Source organism: Branchiostoma floridae, chromosome 10, assembly GCF_000003815.2.
Source record: "Branchiostoma floridae strain S238N-H82 chromosome 10, Bfl_VNyyK, whole genome shotgun sequence".
Taxonomy (NCBI): domain Eukaryota; kingdom Metazoa; phylum Chordata; class Leptocardii; order Amphioxiformes; family Branchiostomatidae; genus Branchiostoma; species Branchiostoma floridae.
In genome coordinates, this window is record NC_049988.1 from 21,835,474 (window position 1) to 21,855,734 (window position 20,261).

General features: G+C 42.3%; 3 protein-coding genes across 5 annotated transcripts in view; 2 read left to right on the forward strand and 1 right to left on the reverse strand.

The window, feature by feature from the left end:
* LOC118424803 (zinc finger protein 665-like) overlaps nucleotides 1-20,261 on the forward strand; it is a 1,044,319-nt gene that overhangs the window by 3,882 nt on the left and 1,020,176 nt on the right. Inside the window, exon 2 of one of the 2 annotated variants that reach the window (XM_035833583.1) lies at nucleotides 160-3,788. The exons of the other annotated variant lie outside the window; for it this stretch is intronic. Within the exon in view, the coding sequence (XP_035689476.1) occupies nucleotides 188-2,902 (2,715 nt within the window). The 5' untranslated portion in view covers nucleotides 160-187 and the 3' untranslated portion in view covers nucleotides 2,903-3,788. Of the gene's footprint in view, nucleotides 1-159; nucleotides 3,789-20,261 lie in introns of those variants that run through there. 2 annotated transcript variants of the gene reach the window in all.
* On the reverse strand, nucleotides 5,507-14,168 carry LOC118424817 (vesicular, overexpressed in cancer, prosurvival protein 1-like). Of its 2 annotated transcripts, none has more exons than XM_035833612.1 (5): nucleotides 13,575-14,168; nucleotides 11,534-11,574; nucleotides 9,748-9,873; nucleotides 7,685-7,898; nucleotides 5,507-6,928 (listed from the first exon to the last, which is right to left on the reverse strand). In XM_035833612.1, exons 1-5 carry the CDS (start codon nucleotides 13,626-13,628, stop codon nucleotides 6,593-6,595), a joined length of 771 nt encoding a protein of 256 aa, XP_035689505.1. In that variant the 5' UTR covers nucleotides 13,629-14,168; the 3' UTR covers nucleotides 5,507-6,592. The 2 variants fall into 2 exon arrangements, with proteins under 2 accessions (XP_035689505.1, XP_035689506.1); XM_035833613.1 differs by lacking the exon at nucleotides 9,748-9,873 and adding an exon at nucleotides 9,265-9,360 and having other exon boundaries at nucleotides 13,575-13,749.
* The window catches only part of LOC118423813 (chondroitin sulfate synthase 1-like), a 6,180-nt gene continuing 560 nt past the window's right edge, over nucleotides 14,642-20,261 (forward strand). The window contains exons 1-7 of the mRNA XM_035832068.1: nucleotides 14,642-14,883; nucleotides 15,768-15,999; nucleotides 16,616-16,912; nucleotides 17,701-17,795; nucleotides 18,292-18,407; nucleotides 18,777-18,926; nucleotides 19,291-19,304. Coding sequence (XP_035687961.1) covers nucleotides 14,738-14,883; nucleotides 15,768-15,999; nucleotides 16,616-16,912; nucleotides 17,701-17,795; nucleotides 18,292-18,407; nucleotides 18,777-18,926; nucleotides 19,291-19,304 — 1,050 coding nt within the window. The 5' untranslated portion in view covers nucleotides 14,642-14,737. The remainder of the gene's footprint in view (nucleotides 14,884-15,767; nucleotides 16,000-16,615; nucleotides 16,913-17,700; nucleotides 17,796-18,291; nucleotides 18,408-18,776; nucleotides 18,927-19,290; nucleotides 19,305-20,261) is intronic.

The window sequence follows — 20,261 nt, forward strand, 5'->3', positions numbered from 1 at the left end:
CATTAATGGTGAAAATTTGCTGAGTGGTAATTTTTAGTTTTATTTTTTTTCCCCAAAAATAGGAGTGAGCGAATCCGTGAACCAAGAAATTAAATTGGTGTGGCCCTAACAGGAAAAAAATTAAAATCAAAATTTAACAAACTTTTCTTTATTCTGCAGATCTCCTACATTCGGATCGAACGTTACCATGGCAACAAATATCCATATGGATGAAGTCGGGCTGGACCTGTTTGTGGAAACTGACAAAGCCTTCCAGGATGAAATAAACCATGTCCAAACTCACACAGGGGAGAAACCCTTCATGCCAAGTAACAATGGTCAGAGCTGTACAGAGATTCATGCTCTAGAGAAACCCTTCATGCAAACCGCCTCTAGTCAGAACTACACGGGGACTCACACAGGGGAGCAACCCTTCATGCCAAACAACACTGGTCGGAACTGCACAGAGATTCACCCGCTTGAGAAACCCTTCATGCCAACAAACAGTGCTCAGAACCACACAGAGACTCACACAGGGGAGAAACCCTTCATGCAAAGCAACACTGGTGAGAACTACACAGAGATTCACCCGCTTGAGAAACCCTTCATGCCAAGCACCATGGACAGTAATGCTGATGAGGACAAACCCTTCATGTGTGGAAAATGCAACATGAGGTTCAGTGAGCTGGCTGACCTGGGTATGCATGTGCAAATGCACTCCAGTCAGAAAGCTTCCGCGCAAACTCACACTGGGGGGCAACTCTATGGCTCTGGGGAGGGTACTACGAGGCAGTTCAGCGCACAGAATCAGGTTGGGAGGAATGTGCAAACTCACACTGGAGAGAAACCTGCCAGCTTTGAGGGGGGCAGCGGGCAGTTCAACCAACAAGATCATCCCGAGATGCACGTGCAAACTCGCACTGGTGAGGAACCTTGCGTGCAAACTCGCACTGGTGAGGAACCCTGCAGCCATGAGAGGGATGGCAAGCAGTTCAGTCAACATCAAAAGGGACACAATGGGATGCAGAACATTGGTGAGGGAGCCTACATGCAAACTCACACAGGTGAGAAACCCAGCATTTTTAACAAGGATAAGAAAGAGGAAAGTGAGATGGGTAACAGGAGGAAAACAAGACAACAGTCCCTTGTTTGTAAGGAGTGCGGCAAGCGGTTTAACAAGTCGGACAACCTGAAAAGCCACATGCGCACCCACACTGGAGAGAAACCCTACGGTTGTGGCGAGTGCGGCAGACGCTTCAGTGACGGCACGGCTCTCCGAAAGCACAAGCTCACCCACACTGGGGAGAAACCCTACAGCTGTGAGGAGTGCGGCAAGACGTTCGGTCTACCTGCGACTCTGAACAGACACATGCTGACCCACACTGGGGAGAAACCCCACTCCTGTGTGGAGTGTGGTGTGCAGTTCAGCCGGACCGACGCCCTGAAGAACCACATGCAGACCCACACTGGGGACAGACCACACATCTGTAAAGAGTGCGGCCAGCAGTTCCGACAACTGGGACACTTACGCAAGCACAAGCAGACGCACGTTGGGAAGAAATCACAGCGCGGCAACGATGCAACCCCATTTCAGTGCGACGAGTGCGGAAAAACGTTCAAGACGCCGCGTAACCTGAGGAGGCACGCGGCGACCCACACAGAGGAGAAACCCTACAAGTGTGACGAGTGCGGAAAGGGGTTCAGAGACAAGCAGGGTCTGGGCAGGCACGTGCCCATCCACTCTGATGAAAAACCCTTCAAGTGCGACCAGTGCAGCAACAGCTACAGCGTAGAGCGTTATCTCAAGCGACACATGGTCACCCACACCGGCGAGTATCGCTACACTTGCGAGGACTGTGGCAAACGCTTCCTCGATCGCGAGGGCCTGGCAAGGCACATGCGGACTCACACTGGGGAGAAACCCTTCCAGTGTGACGAGTGCGGCAAGCGGTTCGGTCAGCACTCCAGCCTAATCCTCCACAAGAGAACCCACTTAAGTGAGAAACCCTTCCCCTGTGACAAGTGCAGCAAGCAGTTCAGTCAACTGGCCCATCTAAAGAGACACCTTACGTCCATCCACAGTGGGGATAAACCAGGCACCAGCGGAGAGGGAACATTAGAGGAGGGTGAACTAAAAAAAGGAATGAAATTCCACCCTTGTGACGTGTGTGGCAAGACGTTTAAGAAACGTGGCGTCCTGAAAAGCCACGTGAGGATCCACACAGGGGAGAGACCCTACGGCTGTGAGGACTGCGACAAGCGGTTTAGAGACGCGGAGACGCTCCGAAGACACAAGATCACCCACAGCAGTGTGAGACCCTTCATCTGCGATCAGTGTGGCAAAGGGTTCAACCGCTCGCAACATCTGAAGACTCACATGTTGACCCACACTGGGGAGCGACCGCACGTTTGTCCGGAGTGTGGCAAGGGGTTTTACGAGTCAGGTGGTTTAAAGGATCACCTGATGACCCACACTGATGAGAAACCCTTCATGTGCGACGAGTGCGGGAAACAGTTTCGCCAGGCAGCCGCCCTGAGGGTTCACCTGAAGACCCACACTGGAGAGAAACCGTACATCTGTTCCAAGTGCGGGAAGCAGTGCATCCAGCTGGCCCACCTGCAGAGGCACATGCTGATCCACTCGGACGCGAAACCTCACGCTTGCGGGGAGTGCAACAAGCGCTTCCGAACCCCGACTGACCTGAAGAAGCATGGACAGGTGCACACCGGTGCGAGACCTTACACCTGCGACGAGTGCAACGGGCAGTTCAGCCAGCCGAACGCTCTGAAGAGACACAAGCGGACGCACACCGGTGAGAGACCCTACAGTTGTAGGTTTTGCAGTAGGAAGTTCAGTCGGCAGGATCATCACAAAACCCACGAGCGGACCCATGCCGGACCCTCTGTCCTCTTCTTAGAATAGACCAAGATTCGTAAACACCAATCATATATTTGAACACCCAGAAAGCAAGCTTTTAGCCAGGCATGCGTCAACGCGTCATCTGGACACACTTTTCTTAGAATAACAAGAAATTTGATGCCCCTGGACGCCCTTACACTGGGGAGAAAATCGTCTGACAAGCATGAAATTCTGATTGACCAGGGATGCAACCAGGTCATCTGTGGTCACAGTCTTCTACTGTGACCTCTGTAACAGTATTTTTGCCTCTTGGGATACCTAAGAATGCACTATTTTAACTTAAAATCATCAAAAACTCTGCACTATGGAAGGTGGATGCCCCCAGACTCCCTACAATAGTTACTTACCGCGACTCACCAATAAGTTTGGACTCCCTATTATAAAATCCTATAAAAGCCTGCCAGAAAGGAGCAGACCAACAACCTGTAGTATTTGTGAAGAATAAACAAAAATCGATATTTGATAAGGAAGAAATTACATATTTGGACATCTAAAAACCATGATATCGATTTCCTTTCAGAAAGGGAAGAATTTAAAAATGCTACAGCCAGTTCTATTCTACTTCCGATGATAATCATATTTCGCTATTAGTGTATTTTAGGGAGTTGCAATTCTCTAGTTTGGATTTTTCATGTTACACTACTTTGTGAATATGGTAACAGTTCCTAACATGTTTTATTTGTCTTATAAGTTATATTAGCTACTATTTATACGTCTTATATTTGCTAATATTCATATATTTCGTCAATATGGATGGATATTCTTCAAGACCAATTTGTATAGGAATTGAGTTTAAATTGACTTGATTAAATTGACTTCATAATCACATAGCAACAATTTCTTGTCAATGGCTTACCTTTTGGCTAGAGATGTACTTGCCAAACGAAAGACAAAAATTCTTATGAGTCATGTCATCCTCAAATACTGATGTATTTGTCAAATTTGTTACAGATGTTTTAAGAAAAGAAATATGTAAGCTGTGGATATAGATTTAGTAGTAGTTTTTTTGTATTCTGCCATATACTGCATTTATTCTTTCCTGTCGTTGCTAACCAGGTTGATATGACCCATTTCTATGGAGATTTCGGGACAACAAATTAACATAAGGCCAATCCAATATAATTTGTTGGTTCTCAGAATTTAAAAGATACTGCTTAATTATAAAGAAAACATAGTCATAGGGCTGTACCTTGGTACACACAGTACCAGGGAGTGAATGTACATGTAGTAAGGTGCAAGTTTTCCTCCCAGCCTTCTGTTTCCATCTTGACCTATTTGCTGAATTTAAGAACCAAGGAATTTATTTGGTGCAGCATCAACACTGGAAATAAAGGCAACTAAAGTATGATAAGTCAGCAGAAGAACTAACAAGGTGGCCAAGAGATTAAGCCTAAGGAAAGCTTTTGCTATATGACTCTGAGTTTGAGGTTGGCAATTCAACACTATTGTTTTTGGCAGGGCTATTCCATTATCATAGTATCATACTAGGGGTGAGTACCGGTACAGAAAATTCAAGTTCGGTTCAGGTCCAGAGGATCAGGTCCAGGTCCGGACCTGAACCTGATTCATTATATGTGGAAACTTGTGCATGGACGATACTCAAAACAATGGTCAATTTTGCTACAAAGAAATCTGTTTTGTGTAGTATTCGACTCTCACTGGCGTTTTAAAAATCCTACAAGGATAACTTCCTCTGTACGATTGGCTGTAAAAGGTGGTAAAAATGACTATAGAGTCTACTCTGTTTCGCTCTTGTTATTTGCCTAGACCGGTAACCCCGAAAACTTGTGAATGCCTAATCATATAATCAGTTCATTTTCCAATCGGTCAAACATCTGGTCCACCTAATTTTTTCAGGTCCGGTTTTTCTGGACCGGTCCAATAAGAAAAACCGGTTTTGTACCGGTACGCTGTACCGATACCCAGTACTATATCATACAATATAAGTGTTGTCTCATCCTTCTGACCATTATCATACCAATTATAGCCATTGGCTGTTTGGTTAGAACTGGGTATAGCCAAACCAGTAAATATTTAAATAATGATAAAAAGAAAGATTAATAAAATACATGCAAACATCTATATTGTTACATGTATATGCTGTAGATGTTAGGCTGATCTGTTATGTGATCTGTTGTACTATAAAGTATTATGTGTATTCAGTGTAGGCCAAGTAGTGTAGCCTAGGACATCTGTGTTTTATAAATCAAGCACTTGTATATTTAATAGATACTATTAGAAGTGAAGAGGATGTTGTTTTCTTTGCTTCTCTCATACCTTGAGGATGCATAGTTGAAGAAGGCTTTAGTACCATCCTCTGTAGTGACTGCTGGCTCAATCCTGTTGCTATAAGGCGCACTCTCACTACACTTGCATCACTGCGGGTTTGTTCACTGCGTTACTGTTTTGTTATTTTCTCCGATTTTCTATAATTTAGACACTGCGTAATATGTAAAAGTATGACAAAAACCAAGAAAATTTGTTCATCTCTAAAATCCGCAGTGACGCAAGCTTGACGCACCTTTAGTAACCACGAGGTTTAGGCCAGCAGTCACAACGGAGGTTTCGACAGCATCATTGACGTGCAAGACAATCATTCCAAAAACATTTCTTTCTCCATTAAAAGCTTTAATTTGTGAGAACATCTTTTATGTACAATTATGCCCCATGTAAATGAACATTCGGAAGGACGTCATAATTTCATGTAACGTCTACAAAAATTATCACATCTTGAAAAATATGTTTTCACAACTCCTGCAGCATATCTGGGACTCATGCCATCAACAAAAGCAACATAAAATCAACATAACTACAATATAAATCTGTAAAATAATCAGATACAGCTCACAGCTTTTGACAAACATATGATACTGATATCTATCAGTCTAGATACAACAACAAAATTATATAAAATTGCAGTAAGACTCGTTGATGAAAGCTCCTCAGACTTATACAACAGTATACGGGCACCCACATCGGTTGCTAAGTTATGTACAGCTTTTCTCATCAATGAACAATAATCATGGCATCACCTGGACCTGCCTACTTACTATATTAGGCTGATGAATGTGCACTATTGCAACATCTATCACAACTACAACCATGTGCACTGGTATCACAGCAGCTTTAACACTGACAAGCTTTGCAAACAGTATTTTCACTATACCAACAGTGCAGCATAGCCAGCAAGGTTTATTAAACATAAAGGAAAGAATCACTGCAGTATCTGAATTTGAAAGAATTTTCATTTGTATCACAAATGACATCAGTATTACAGTCTCACAGGTAAACGTTCATTCATCAGACTCTGATATAATCTTAGGGCAAAAATAATGGAAGAATAAAAGCATTGGATAAAAATATGATGTATTTTCACACTTATATCAGTTACTAGAGTCTGCTATGCAATACCCTTCTGTAAGATTTCACTATTCACTTTACGTTCAACATTTTACAAAATTTTTTAGCTTTGCAGTTTTATAACTTGTCATGGTATGTTTTGTCTCGTGAAAGAACATGACACTTTTTTCTGTTTACATTACAAAAATTAAGGATGCTTTGCCTTTCTCAAATCCATGGTCTTTATAATGATGCCCTACTTCAATAAAACTTGGTCTTTCAGAAGCATTTTCGGACCAGTGACTTAAGTAGTAAAGTGGGAGGTATGGCTATAACATTTGTGGGGAGGCGCGATCAGTGCCTGTGCTCTTCCCTGTTGCCAGGAGGAATGGTTGGCATGGCGACAGTACTGGGGTTGCCGGCAGTAACACTGGTTGGCATGGCAACAGCCGTGGCGGAACTGTCCATATTTGGGTTGTTGGGGATGGGTGTGGCACCTGCAGCACCTGGTACAGCTGTGGTGTTGGTTTCACTTTCAGGTCCCTCAGCTTGCCTGGGGGTGGCGTCTGTTGAGGGGGTGTAGGGAGGGGGGTACGGCGAGGCCCCGTACACAGGGTACGGAGGGGGGTAGGCGGGACCGTACTGGAAGCTGTCCGGCGCCAGGGGGTACACATCAGGCTTGGTTGTTACCTGCAGGAGAAGAATGTGATTGTCATCTGTGTATGTAGGGTTGAAACTAGCAATGTAAATTACAAATTGTTACAGTAGTATACACTGTTGTCAGCCTCCTTCATCTGCGTATGTTCAGTTTGGAACCATGTGCCTCTTACAATATTGAGTCTGGTTATTTGTCGCGTATGCACTATTACAGATCTCATTAAATTATGTTCCTGTGGCAAATTCCTGTCTCGAGTCATCGTTGGTGTTCCTAACTGGCGCACCTCAAACATACAGCCTGAAAACATATTGCACAATTCTCCTATCGGTTATAGAGACAGTAAGAAAGATACTAGTGCTTTGTTTTTGCAGTGAAAACTGCATTTCCCGCATTTGAAACAGTCAGTACAATCCAAGAGTGTTGACCCATTTCCTCAATGCTTATAAAAAGGAAGACGATTGTTACATCAATGGAGGTTAGACATCCAGGTAATGAGATACACTGAATCGCAGATACTAAAGCAACTGGATAATATTTTGGAAATGGTTAGATGTTTCAGATCACATCAGTTATCTTTTGTCAGAGACACTGAAGAGATCTTGTTGGATTTAACACTTTTAAAACATTTCAGATAACATCCCTTATCTTTCTTCATTGACACTGACGAGATCTCGGTGTCGCTGAAGAAAGATAACGGATGTTATCTGAAATGTCTGACCGTTTCCAAAATCATATCCAGTTGCTTGAGTGACTACTTTTATGGAAAGATGGTTGTTCTGTGCTCTTACCTCGCTGTATGGCGGAGGCGCGGCGGCCTCAGGTAGCTGTGTCTGCAATGCTCCATGCTGTGATGTCTGTGACGACATGTGCTCGCCGGGAAGGGCTCCCGCGTACACAATAGCGCCCCCTGAAGACATCCGGGACTGCTGCAGAAGGTGTTGCCGCCGGCGATAGTAGCCACACCCGCCGCAGCACGCCATCATCACGAAGATAACCACAAACCTGTTAAGGAGGGAATCTTGTTAAGCTTCAAATTTTTGTAATGGTTAGGCTGCAGTCGCACGTATACTGCTTGAGTTCTGTGTTAATATTTCTTTGGTTTAGGTAAAGCCCGTGGCCATAAAAGTCTTTTCTGTAAAAGTCGAGGTACACTGAAAACATTACCTAAAACAAAGAAATGTCAATACACAACTGATGTGGACTCATGTTACTGATCCCTTATCACAGTTCAAACAGCTATAATTGTATTGTGTAGTTGTATCAAATGAGTCTCTGTATCATCATCGTCGTCATTTGCTCGTGGCCGAGGCATTGTAGTTCATGAAGTTCTGTATGATAAAGCCACAGTAATTCTATTTCTTGGTTCCTTGATTTAGAAAAAAATGGGAGTTAATGTACATAAAAGCATGTTTTCACTCAGCCCTCTGTTTTCATCTCGACTACTTACTAAACCTTTACTTCAAAATGTCCCAGAACCAAGGATATAAACTGGTGTGGCTCTCCTGTGTAATTAGTTTTATTTCTCATATCTTCATGTAAAAAATTGGGTCAGGAAAACTTGAAATACTTTGAGAGGCTTTATTTTGTCCATGAGCTGTGATACAAATTGTAAAATATACACTGCTAATCTTCCTGGACATAAAAGTACACACATGACATAATGTAACACATACAAATATGTACAATTATTTACTCACCTGTAACCTGTAAATACAAACTGAAAACTGCATTCAAATATCATTACATCATCATTATCATTACAGACACCTGCAACTATGTAGATGAAGAAAGCACAACTTTGTCATTATTATACTTATAGTCATAATCTTGGGTCATCAACTTTGGCATACAAAATTCCAAAGTTAGGTTGTAATACATGTACTGCAAATGAACCTATGCTATAACACACCTTGTATTTCAGACATGTATGACAAAATATTCGACTATCATATTATCTTGATTAAAGTATGCACTCTTTAAATTTTCAAAATCCAAAATGTGTTGCCAGTCTATGTAGTAATTAGTAATTACGCAATTAGTAATTAGTAATAGTAATTACGCAAGCAGACATATCTTATAACATCTGTTATCTTTCGTCAGTGACATTGGGGTTCATGATTTATATGAATAAATTTGCATTCATTCAGTTCACAAATTGGGGGGTAAAGGAGCATACTTGTTTCAGGTTTTTCCACTTTACCTTTCAGACCGACAAATTTGTCTGGAACTTGCCCCATATCGAGGGTGTGTAATTTGATTGGGGTGCATACTTTAATCAAGAACATATGATGTAACATATAATTGTATTTACAAAAGGCAATAACACAAGAAAAAAGTACAGGAAAATAAATAAAAAAGCGGGACTTACCAAAAGTACCAGAGGTTCCACACACTATAGGCATATCCGGGGGAGTTATATCGGCAGCATGTATATCCGCAGCAGTATTCATACTCAAGGTCACAACTACGGGCAGAAGGGCACACAAGGTCACTCTAACAATCTAACCCGATCAAGGTCACGCCAAGGTCAAGGCTCGGTACTCGGACTTAGAAACTTAGTAATTCTTCACTGGAAGATCGACAGGAAAATTAGGGGTTAAGAGAGTATGGAAGCTAAACACACTACACTATCAGTGGACTAGCCCCCTGCTGTAGTGCCTGCAACTATGTGCGGCCCAGGGCTTAGAAGCGGAGATGGGCGCCAGGTCCGATGCATCTTCTGATCAAGGAGGTTGGCCCCCTTGTTCTGATGTATGGGCAACTTTAGCTTTTCCTTACTTTTAAAACCAGTCCGAGAACCAACGGGCTGCCTTGGCGCGGCCTAACGAACCCCCGCTAACGAGCGACTCACCAGAGGTACCAGACATCCCAGACGTGAGTGTAATAGTAGGAGAACAGGCTGAGCTGACAGCACATGTACCGGCAGCAGAACTGGCCCTGCCGACATTGCTTACTCGAGAAACAACTCGACTCACAACTTACCACCGCGAGTCCAACGGAAGGATAGAAGAGAGAGAGGATAGAAGCAGTCAACCACACAGTCACAAAGGAGTCAGAGAGAGATATATAGAATACAACACGGTGTATTCTGTATCACCCAAGATATCAGCCTGACCCGCGAGAGGGCTAGGGCCGAGGGTGATGCGGAATACACCGTGTTGTATTTTATTTATGTCATACCCACCTAAGAAAACCCCTGTTTTGAAGCGAAATGCGCCAGAAGTTGAACAAATCTGGTGCCCTCGAACAAAAAGTGTTGCAACAGTAATGTTCCAACGTCTGAATCAGGTATTCGAACATTCGATGGCGCCGCACTCGGCCCGCTCTAAACAGTTCGATTTATTCGAATGGAGCCTGTGTGATGCGCCTTTCGAACGGGTCTGATACGGAAGTTATGGCCCGTTCCGGAACACCCGTATCGAACATTTTCGCGTCACAGGTATGACATAAATACAATTACATCATATACTTTAGTTCTAAATCTCCTAGCAGATTTTCGGGGATTATATCAACTCTCACAATTCCACTGGGTGCCATAATACTGTTGTAGAGGCCTTCTCAAGATTGTCTTGAACACCTAAATATCTGACATGTATCCATCCATCCATCCATCTATCAGTCCCATAGCTCAGGAAGCTGTAACTGATGCTGCATATTTCTTTGATTTGTTTTAAATCTTTTAAAATCCATTTATTTTTCTTGTGTGGTGGTAATACTATTATAGCACACAGTAGAATGAGAGTTGATGTTAAAATAATGACGATCTCATGGACTGACTGATATGGCTTAGACAGTCCCTGCCCAACAAAGATCTGTGTAGCATGTAATTTTCAATCTACTACTCTCCAAGCAGATACTGGGAGGAAAAATGAGTAGCTTAGAAAACACAATAATTTTGGCCTCCCACCATCTACTTGGAGATAGGGACTTGTACTATATAGTATATACTAGTATACACAACCCCATTGACATTCCAGGCCACAGTTCTACACTGGGTTCTTGGGAGAATACTAGTTCAGGTTCTTAAACTAGTTAAAGTTGCTCTGTCATCTTAAAGATCTGACTTTTGTTTGCCAAAATGTTCAGAACCCAATCTTGGCGCTCCCAGGTAAACGAAAGTGTCTGATTAATTGCCCCTTCACCAGCTCTAGTCTAAACATGTGAGGGAAATCAGTTTGACAGAACCCAGAGTAAACAACTCTGTCCTGTATTCTGTACAAGTGTACATACATGTACAGACAAGGGGTCTGCCACAAGTGTACATACATGTACAGACATACATGGGGTCTGCCACCATTTCATACATATCACATGGAGTGGTATGGTTAACATCTACTGACATCATTCCTCCAGGTCACAAATATCCACTACACAAACAGATGCGATAAAAAAAGATCTCCAAACCAACACCCCCAGTTTAATGCACTCCTGCATATCTAAACTACATGCATACCTGGGGTGTTGCACTAGAGCTCTCTCAAACACAAGTCTAAAGTGGTGGATACATGTAACTTGGTGGATGCAGAGCTTTTAACATTGAATTCTAAAACAATTTACGAACTGAAATTACAGTACATCTAGCCTGCAACACTAAATAGAATATTACAAATGAGATATGTTTCAGCACAAATACTTACTAGTGGCCATAGCCGGTGCAGTACTCAGCTGCTGAACTCACCTAAAGGAGAGAGGGATAAAACAACAACAGAGTGCTGTTATACTTATAGGTGATTGATTGATCAATTGATGTCATCATTTGCAGTCTTTTTATTCCTATTCTGGAATCTGGACACATGTTTCGTGGTAATTTAGGTTTCGTGACAGTTTTTTGATATCTAATTTATCAAAGAATATCAAAGAATACCTTATTTTGAAAATGCACACATTTGTGGCAGTTTTTAACAGCAAATATCTCTATGTTTATACAATTCATGGGGGAACGGGTTTTCTGCGCGTGGAGAATTTGCGCGGCGCGTGAAAAATGTGCGCGTGAAAAAATAAAGTTCCTGAAATATGTCAAAAAATTTGCAGCAAGGAATTCTATGGCAGAAAAATTTGAACCTATGATATAATTTCCCATCTGTTACCTGAATTTTTGGTTTGAAAAAACCCTGATTTTTAGATCCCTAGGGAATAGGTTAATTTGCATATTTTGAACATTTCAAAATCACCTAAATTTGACAGAAATACATGGAGAAATTACTCATATGAGGTTTTATATTGTAAAGTATAACAATTTTGAGGCTTTTGTCCATTCTAGAAGCTTCATTTCATCTATTTTGAAGCAGATTGTTTCACGCGCAAATTTCAAACTTTTTTGCGCGTGAAAAGTTAACATTTAAAAATCACGTGAAAATCACTCAGATCGAGATTTTGTACTCTAGAATGCAACAGTATGATAATTAATTCCATTTTGTGTCATCTTGTTTGAGCTTTTAAGTATAAAACTGCAAAAACTTTTTGAATCCCTTGGGAATCAGCTAATTTGCATATTGTCACGCGCAGATTTTTCACGCGCAAGTTTTCACGCGCAAATTCTTCACGCGCACAAAACCCCTACCCATTCATGGCAGAATATTCAATAATAAAAATGGAACCATGGTCTTTCAAAAGACAGTAAACCTATATACATCCCCTTGGGTTTTCCAAATGACATGAATTGTGAATCTAAATTAAAATTGTACATAATTTAAAGGTATTTCACGCATGTGATTTCAAACAGTGCACATGTATAACAGACATACATTTGTTGTTGACAAAAACTTATCTACAATGTATATATATATTCATCTATTTATGGTTTGTTATTATGTTTTAGATAAAATTATCATTGAATTTAGCTTATTTCTTGGACACTGTTAAACAAAAACAACTACAAATTTATAAAGATCCAACTTTCATGAATGAATGAAAACCTTTATTGTACATTTTTGCCCCAGTGGGCTACTGTAAGTACAGGTCACATAGTAACAATCAAATACATGAAACAATGGTATAATCATATGTATTCATATGTGTATCTAATTTACTCTAGTAGTAGTACATTCAACTTCCTCTCGCTTCTTGGTAATTGCATAATGTAGCTAGCTGTGTGGTTGTTTAGAGTTGGTTTGTCGAAAATGCAGCAAGTCGCCACACCTGACATGCCCGGCCCGAGTTACGTGCAGGCCCTCAGGTAGCCTGGCTTACCACATGTAACGTGTCGGGTTGCATAACATATGGCTCTTACGTGCTATTTATAAAGGTGGGTGGGTTTGTTTGTTTTAGGACCTTTGGCTGAAAAAATCATCAACAACTTATGCAACCATGCTTTGAAACCAAAAACATCACAGTTATTGGCTTTTTTTATTAGATAGATTCATAATTTTGGAAAATGAAAGATTTTTGAGTTTCTTATTTTTGTTTCACTTCCGTGTATCTGTTCCCCTTTATCAGAAACTCGCCACTAAACGTACATGTCCCCATCCCGGTTTATCCTACCCTTATATACATGGCCATTACATTAAACAAGTCACATTCTAACAGATACATACAGAAAAGCTTTGTTTTTACGCGATCACAACGATGTACTGTGCTTCCGTGTCTTTTGTTTCCACGCCCCCCTCCCCCAACAACAACAAAACATGTCAAGTTGTCGACCAAAACAACACACACAAAATCGACAATAAAACCACTTACTTCGTTCAGCAGCACGACTAAGATGGTCAGGAGGACTCCATACCACCTACTCATGGCAAAATTTATCCCGCTATGTACGCTAAAACCGTGTAAAATCAGAATTTGTCCGATCTCTTTGTCCCCGTCTTGTACCGAGCTCCGTCCTCCAGTACGAACCTGTCCCTTATGACGTCACGATCGTCTCCTCGGCAACCTTCGGCTATTTTCGTACTATGACGTCACCATCGGTGCCTCGGGCAGCTTCGGCTGTTTCCGGAGTCGTGACGTCACGTCTGTTTCCGGAAGCTCGAACGAACGCTGCAAAGCTAGACCGGTCGGTAGGTTTGTTATTACGTTTTTTCACGTTTTAAAAGTATTTTATGCCCCACGGAAGCTGGAATTAGTACAGATGGTAGCGTTTGTGCTAAGTGATACGTCAAGGTTAATGTGGTAAAGTCAAAGTGTGCTTGTGGGACGTTAGCGTTAAATAACGGTACCACCTGGTAAAGGTTGCCATCCATCATACAGGCAAACAGGTGGGATAGGACTGCCATATGTGAGGGGGCGTGAAGAAAACGTGCATGTCTTTAAGACGTTATAGACGTGAGGAACGCTGCTTTAAGGAGGGATGGCTTCTAGTGTTGTAGGATTTGTTGGTTATTAGATTGGTAGATATGGTTATTGTTGGTAGATATGGTTATTATTTTCAATCAATTTCGAAAATTAAATAACGTTAGACTTTAGATGAGCCATGAAAAGGATGAAGATCCAACTCCTCTTTTTTATCAACATCATTTTAAACAGAAGAGAGATAAAATAAAAAATAATAAAAATAGCAGAGGAACCGAACATCATATCCTCCACAGATAATTGCACAGACCGTTTTTATTTGTGTCTCACTGATCTCGCAAATGCCTTCCTTCCTAGTTTTCCTATGTCCAGGTATGTCCAAGTCACCCGATGAAAGTTCCTTGGTTTTAGCCATCCTCAGTGTCTGCAATGTCCACAAATTTAAAATTTTTAATCAATCCCACATCTTTTGGCTCCAACAGTGTATAGTCTGAGATGACTAAGATTAATGTGCATCTAAAAATCTCCTTTTTCTTTGTTCAGGTACTCAAAAGGACAGTCAAGCAGAAGGATGATGCCACCACGGTGATCAGACGTTGGTCTTAAGATGTTGAATGAGTGAGAAGACGTCAGCCATGTTCGGCAGGAGTCTGAGACGTCCCGGGTTCCCGCTGGTCCCGGTGTGTGCGGGGATCGTGGTGGGGTACATCCTCCGGGGGCTGTTCGACAGCACCTTTCTCTCCATCATCGAGGAAAAACGGTATGTAACGGCCATGACCTTTGACTTACCGGCCATGACCTTTGACTTAATGGCCATGACCTTTGACTTAACGGCCATGACCTTTGACTTAACGGCCATGACCTTTGACTTAACGGCCATGACCTTTGAGTTAACGGCCATGACCTTTGACTTAATGCCATGATCTTTGACTTAATAGCCATGATCTTTGACTTAATGGTCATGACCTTTGACGTATGATGTGACTAGATATTGACATGACTAGACCATATGGAGGCGGAGCTTAGATTAGCAGGTTACTAATTGTTAGGTGATCCCTGATTGGTTGGGTGGTGAGAGCATCCAACCGGCTTACCTTGATTGGCTAAGTTAGACAAGCTTTTGTTATGTCAGTTGAGCTTATAGATTGTTTGCGGTCAGTCGGTGCCCATGGGACTGAGGTAAGCACACTTGTGGGCTAGTCCCTCTGTTGGATTGCATTACTAGTTGATTAGACCAACTCTCTCTGTATTATTTAGACCCACTACCTCTGTATTGTAACTAGACCTGGCAGTAGACATATCTTATCCCTAGAGCTGTATCTGTAATCCTGCTGTAATCATATTGAGGCACTTTGTATTATATGTTAGTTACTCAGGTATAGCATACATTGAATAAACACGGCTCACATGTAGTAATCAAATTGGTTTGGCTCTGAGTTTCTGATAAGGCCCAGGGAAAAAAATGTTGTGTTTCCTGGCCTGTTTGAGTCCTGTAAAAATTAGGGTCTGTAGGTAGGGATTATCTTTTTTCTTGTAATTTGTTTAGGCTGGCCAAAACTCTAGTGAGACATGACACAACATTTTTTTTCCTAGGCCTAAGCTACTAATATAGAATTTAGAAACCAAACACCCTAAACATTTCAGGTACAAGAAGATGAGTAGCGAGAAGGAATCGACGCCCGCGCACTGCAAACCGTGCCCGCTGTGCGCGCTCTGTTCCGACTGTTGGAGACACGACGCCATAGAGGAGCCGTACCGCCCGAAAACCATGTACGAGGTCATTCGCTGGTTTCACTTCACAGAGAAACATCTGTACGAAAACCTGGACGACGATCCGAGAATCGGGCTCATCGGGAGATGGAAGGAAGATGTGCAGGTTTGAACTTATCTATAAGTTTTAAGGTAGCATTTATTGTTGATTTATGATTATCAAAATCATAATTCTTAAATTAGTAATTGTTAAGATGCAACATTTAAGCTTATGCATTTTATATTTAATTTGTACACTTTTGTATTGTAGACATCTCTGTCGCTTAGGTTCTTTTTGCGTAGACAAGTGTCATAGTCTGTATGGACTGACTGTCAGAGAGAGAGAGATATTGTTGATTTTAAGAACACAAATCTCGTCATTAGTCCGTTTAAAGGTAAAGCTGTAATTTGCCTAAGCCAAAGATTTCAAGTGTAAAAGTTTGCAATTCAGCCTGTGGCTGCTAGTTCACCTTTATTCGTGTGGTAACCTATATCTGTTGCTTCTAGGAGTAGGGTATTTAGAGATATCAAGGTAACGTCAAACTGCAATATTTCTTATATTTTTATACATTCAAAATTTTGCAATTTGAAACCAATGTCCATCGACTTAATATCCCTAAATGCCCTGCTTTTAAGAACAACGGATATAGGTTATCCCATGGATAAAGGTGAACTAGCGTTGTACTTTTTGTCTGATCATGTTGATGGAATAAAACCATTCATTTATTCATTCATTTATTCAGGATATACAGGAACAGGCTGTGAGGATAATCAGTAAGGAAGAGAAAACTCAGTGGAGACTTGCGAAGCTAAACTATGGCTACAAGAGAATAGATGCCTTCAGAGGGATGGACTATGTTTTAGACATGGAAGTGGCGAAGGCAGACGGGACAGAGAAGGGGCGTAAACTGGTCCACCTGGTGAGGTCGACACGCCCACATGTCAGGATGCTCAGTCTGCAAAACGTCGCGCAGCAAACTGTCGTTCACTTCATTGTGCCGTTGTCAAGGGTGACGGACCGACTCAGGGATTTCATGAAGGTATGTCAGATTGATACGGTCATGTCAGAATCCAGGACATAAGAGTTTTCTTTTACACAGCCAGTTTATCTCACCTGCTGACGTTTCGATGTCTGTCAGACATCTTCCTCAGAGCTTCTAACTGCAGTTCTGCTTCTTGCCGCTATATGTAGCCAATGTTGGTGGCTCAGGCTGTGTAAAAGAAAACTCTTATGTCCTATGATCTACCAACCTGATGAAATTATTTTCGGCGGCATGTCAGAATCCGTTTGTATTGTGTCTGTTTCTGTCAGTAGAGCTGGCCTTTTTAGCTACAGGCTAGTTGAGCAGCCTTGGCTGTGCATGCTGAACTAGCCTGGGTACCATCCCATTTCATACGGAGCTTCCTACACTCGCTAGCCTAGAAATATATTTTCAATACTGACCAAAGGTGGTCTTATAGAATAAAGATACTTTCCAAAGCTGATTATATCTATCATATTAACCATTATTAGTGTTCTGTTCATTCATCGATGGATGGATATGTAGATTCATTCACTCATTCATTTTACTCATTCATCTACTCATTCATTCACTCATTCATTCACTCATTCATTTGCTCATTCATTCACTCATTAATTCACTCGTTCATTTACTCACTCATTCCCCCCTTCCTTCCCACAGGTGTATGAGAAGGTTTGCCTGGAGACTGGCGCTGCCGTCAGCCTCCTGGGGGTTCTGTTCCTTCACTCATTCATTCAGTCATTCACTCACTCATTCACTCCTTCTTTCCTTCATTCATTCACTCATTCCCCCCTTCCCACCTGCAGGTGTATGAAAAGGTTTGCCTGGAGAGTGGCGCTGCCGTCAGCCTCCTGGGGGTTCTGTTCCGGGACAGTCCCGAAGACCAGACCAGCCTGGACCAGTGTCATTGACTCACTCATTCATTCACTCATTCATCCTCTCACTCATTCACTCACTCATTCATTCACTCACTCATTCATCCTCTCATTCACTCATTCCCTCCTGTAGGTGTATGAGAAGATTCGCCTTGAGATGGCCGTGGACACTCATTCATTCAGTCATACATTCATTCATTCATTCATTCATTCATTCATTCATTCATTCACTCATTCATTTGCTCATTCATCAATTCATTTACCTGTTCATTAATTCACTCACTCATTCCGTGTTGTCAGGACCCCCCATGCAGACCCTCAGAAGTGACAAGCCATTTGACACGGCTATACAGGCTTTTCAGTTGACGTCATCAGCGCCATGTTAGATTACTGTAAAACACGCGAAGATGCTGCTGCTTGATCCTATTACCAGCCTACATGGTCACACAGGGATTCAAATGATAATCATTATAACGTCAATGGAAAGCCTGTATTGTTATTATCTTATTTCATAATTTCCAGGTACGTGGAGGCGGACGGGGAGTTTTCCCGCGCCGTCGGGTTGGACACGGGAGCTCGGCAACTTGCGCCGGATGCTCTACTGTTCTTCTGTGACATTGATGTGGACTTCGATCAAGGTGTGGATTTTTGTTTGTCCATCTTTAGGTTCTGTTAACTGTACATCATACTAGTACTACATGTGTCTCTGTGTGTATGTGTATGCCTCTGTGTCTCTGTTGCAAGTGTGTGTGTGTGTATGTGTGTGTGTTTGTGTGTGTGTGTGTGTGTGTATTAGTGTTTGTGTGTGTGTGTGTGTGTGTGTGCATGTATGTGCTCTACTCTGTGCATCTTCCAATTCGTCATAAGAATATGATTTAGGAAATGGGGAACCTAGTACATGTAACAACTCATATTTATGTTGCACAGACTTTTATTTTATTTATTTATTTGTTCAGCTGTTAACAAACACGCTTAAAAGTAAAATACTTTATATTCCATATTCTCAGGATTTCTGCAGAGATGTCGGAATAACGCCGAGGTCGGCCGGCAGGTTTTCTACCCGGCAGTGTTCTCCCAGTACGACCCTGACCTTGTCATGGAGGGCATCCCTGGAAAACCCAAACCTACAAATCTCCGGGACATCAACAAATACAATGGTAAGGACACACACAAACCTACAAATCTTCGGGACATCAACAAATACAACGGTAAGGACACACACAAACCTACAAATCTCCGGGACATCAACAAATACAACGGTAAGGACACACACAAACCTACCAACATCAACAAGTCACTCACTGTGCAGGGCTCGAAATTCATTTTTGGGAATAGATGCACTGGTGCACCCAAACTAGAAAATTGGGTGCACCAAAATATTTTTGGGTACACCACATGAAATAAAGTAGGATATCGGAATAACATAATTGCAAACCTACTAGATTAGTAATTTTAACGGAGCTCTTCAGAAATACTACGGAAGTACTATGACAGTCATTTTATTATCTTTCTAACTCACAGATGTCAAGAATATGGTGTTTACGTAGTAAACTGACATCTTAACATACATAAGCCTATCAAAATAGTGCACCCACAGAAAAAAATTGGGTGCACAGCTCCAACTTTGGATGCACCTGGGTGCACAAAACCCCAGTATTTCGAGCCCTGATCTAGATCTGTTTCTCTCTTGCACATCTGTTTCTCTCTTGCGCATCTGTTTCTCTCTTGCGCACCTGTTTCTCTCTTGCGCACCTGTTTCTCTCTTGCGCACCTGTTTCTCTCTTGCGCACCTGTTTCTCTCTTGCGCATGTGTCTCTTGCTTCTGCATCTGTTTCTCTCTTGCGCATGTGTTTCTCGCTTCTGCACCTGTTTCTCTCTTGCGCATCTGTTTCTCTCTTGCTCATCTGTTTCTCTCTTGCGCATCTGTTTCTCTCTTGTGCCTCTGTTTCTCTCTTTCGCATCTGTTTCTCTCTTTCGCATCTGTTTCTCTCTTGCACATCTGTGTCTCTCTTGCGCACCTGTTTCTCTCTTGCGCATCTGTTTCTCTCTTGCGCATCCTGTTTCTCTCTTGCGCATCTGTGTCTCTCTTGCGCATCTGTTTCTCTCTTGCGCATCTGTGTCTCTCTTGCGCATCTGTGTCTCTCTTGCGCATGTGTTTCTCTCTTGCGCACCTGTTTCTCTCTTGCGCACCTGTTTCTCTCTTGTGCACCTGTTTCTCTCTTGTGCATCTGCTTCTCTCTTGCGCACCTGTTTCTCTCTTGCGCATTTGTTTCTCTCTTGCGCATTTGTTTCTCTCTTGCGCATCTGTTTCTCTGTTGCGCATCTGTTTCTCTCTTGCACACCTGCTTCTCTCTTGTGCATCTGTTTCTCTCTTGCGCATCTGTTTCTCTCTTGCGCATCTCTTTCTCTCTTGCGCACCTGTGTCTCTCTTGCGCATCTGTTTCTCTCTTGCGCATCTGTTTCTCTCTTGTGCCCATGACCCACGTTTTTCT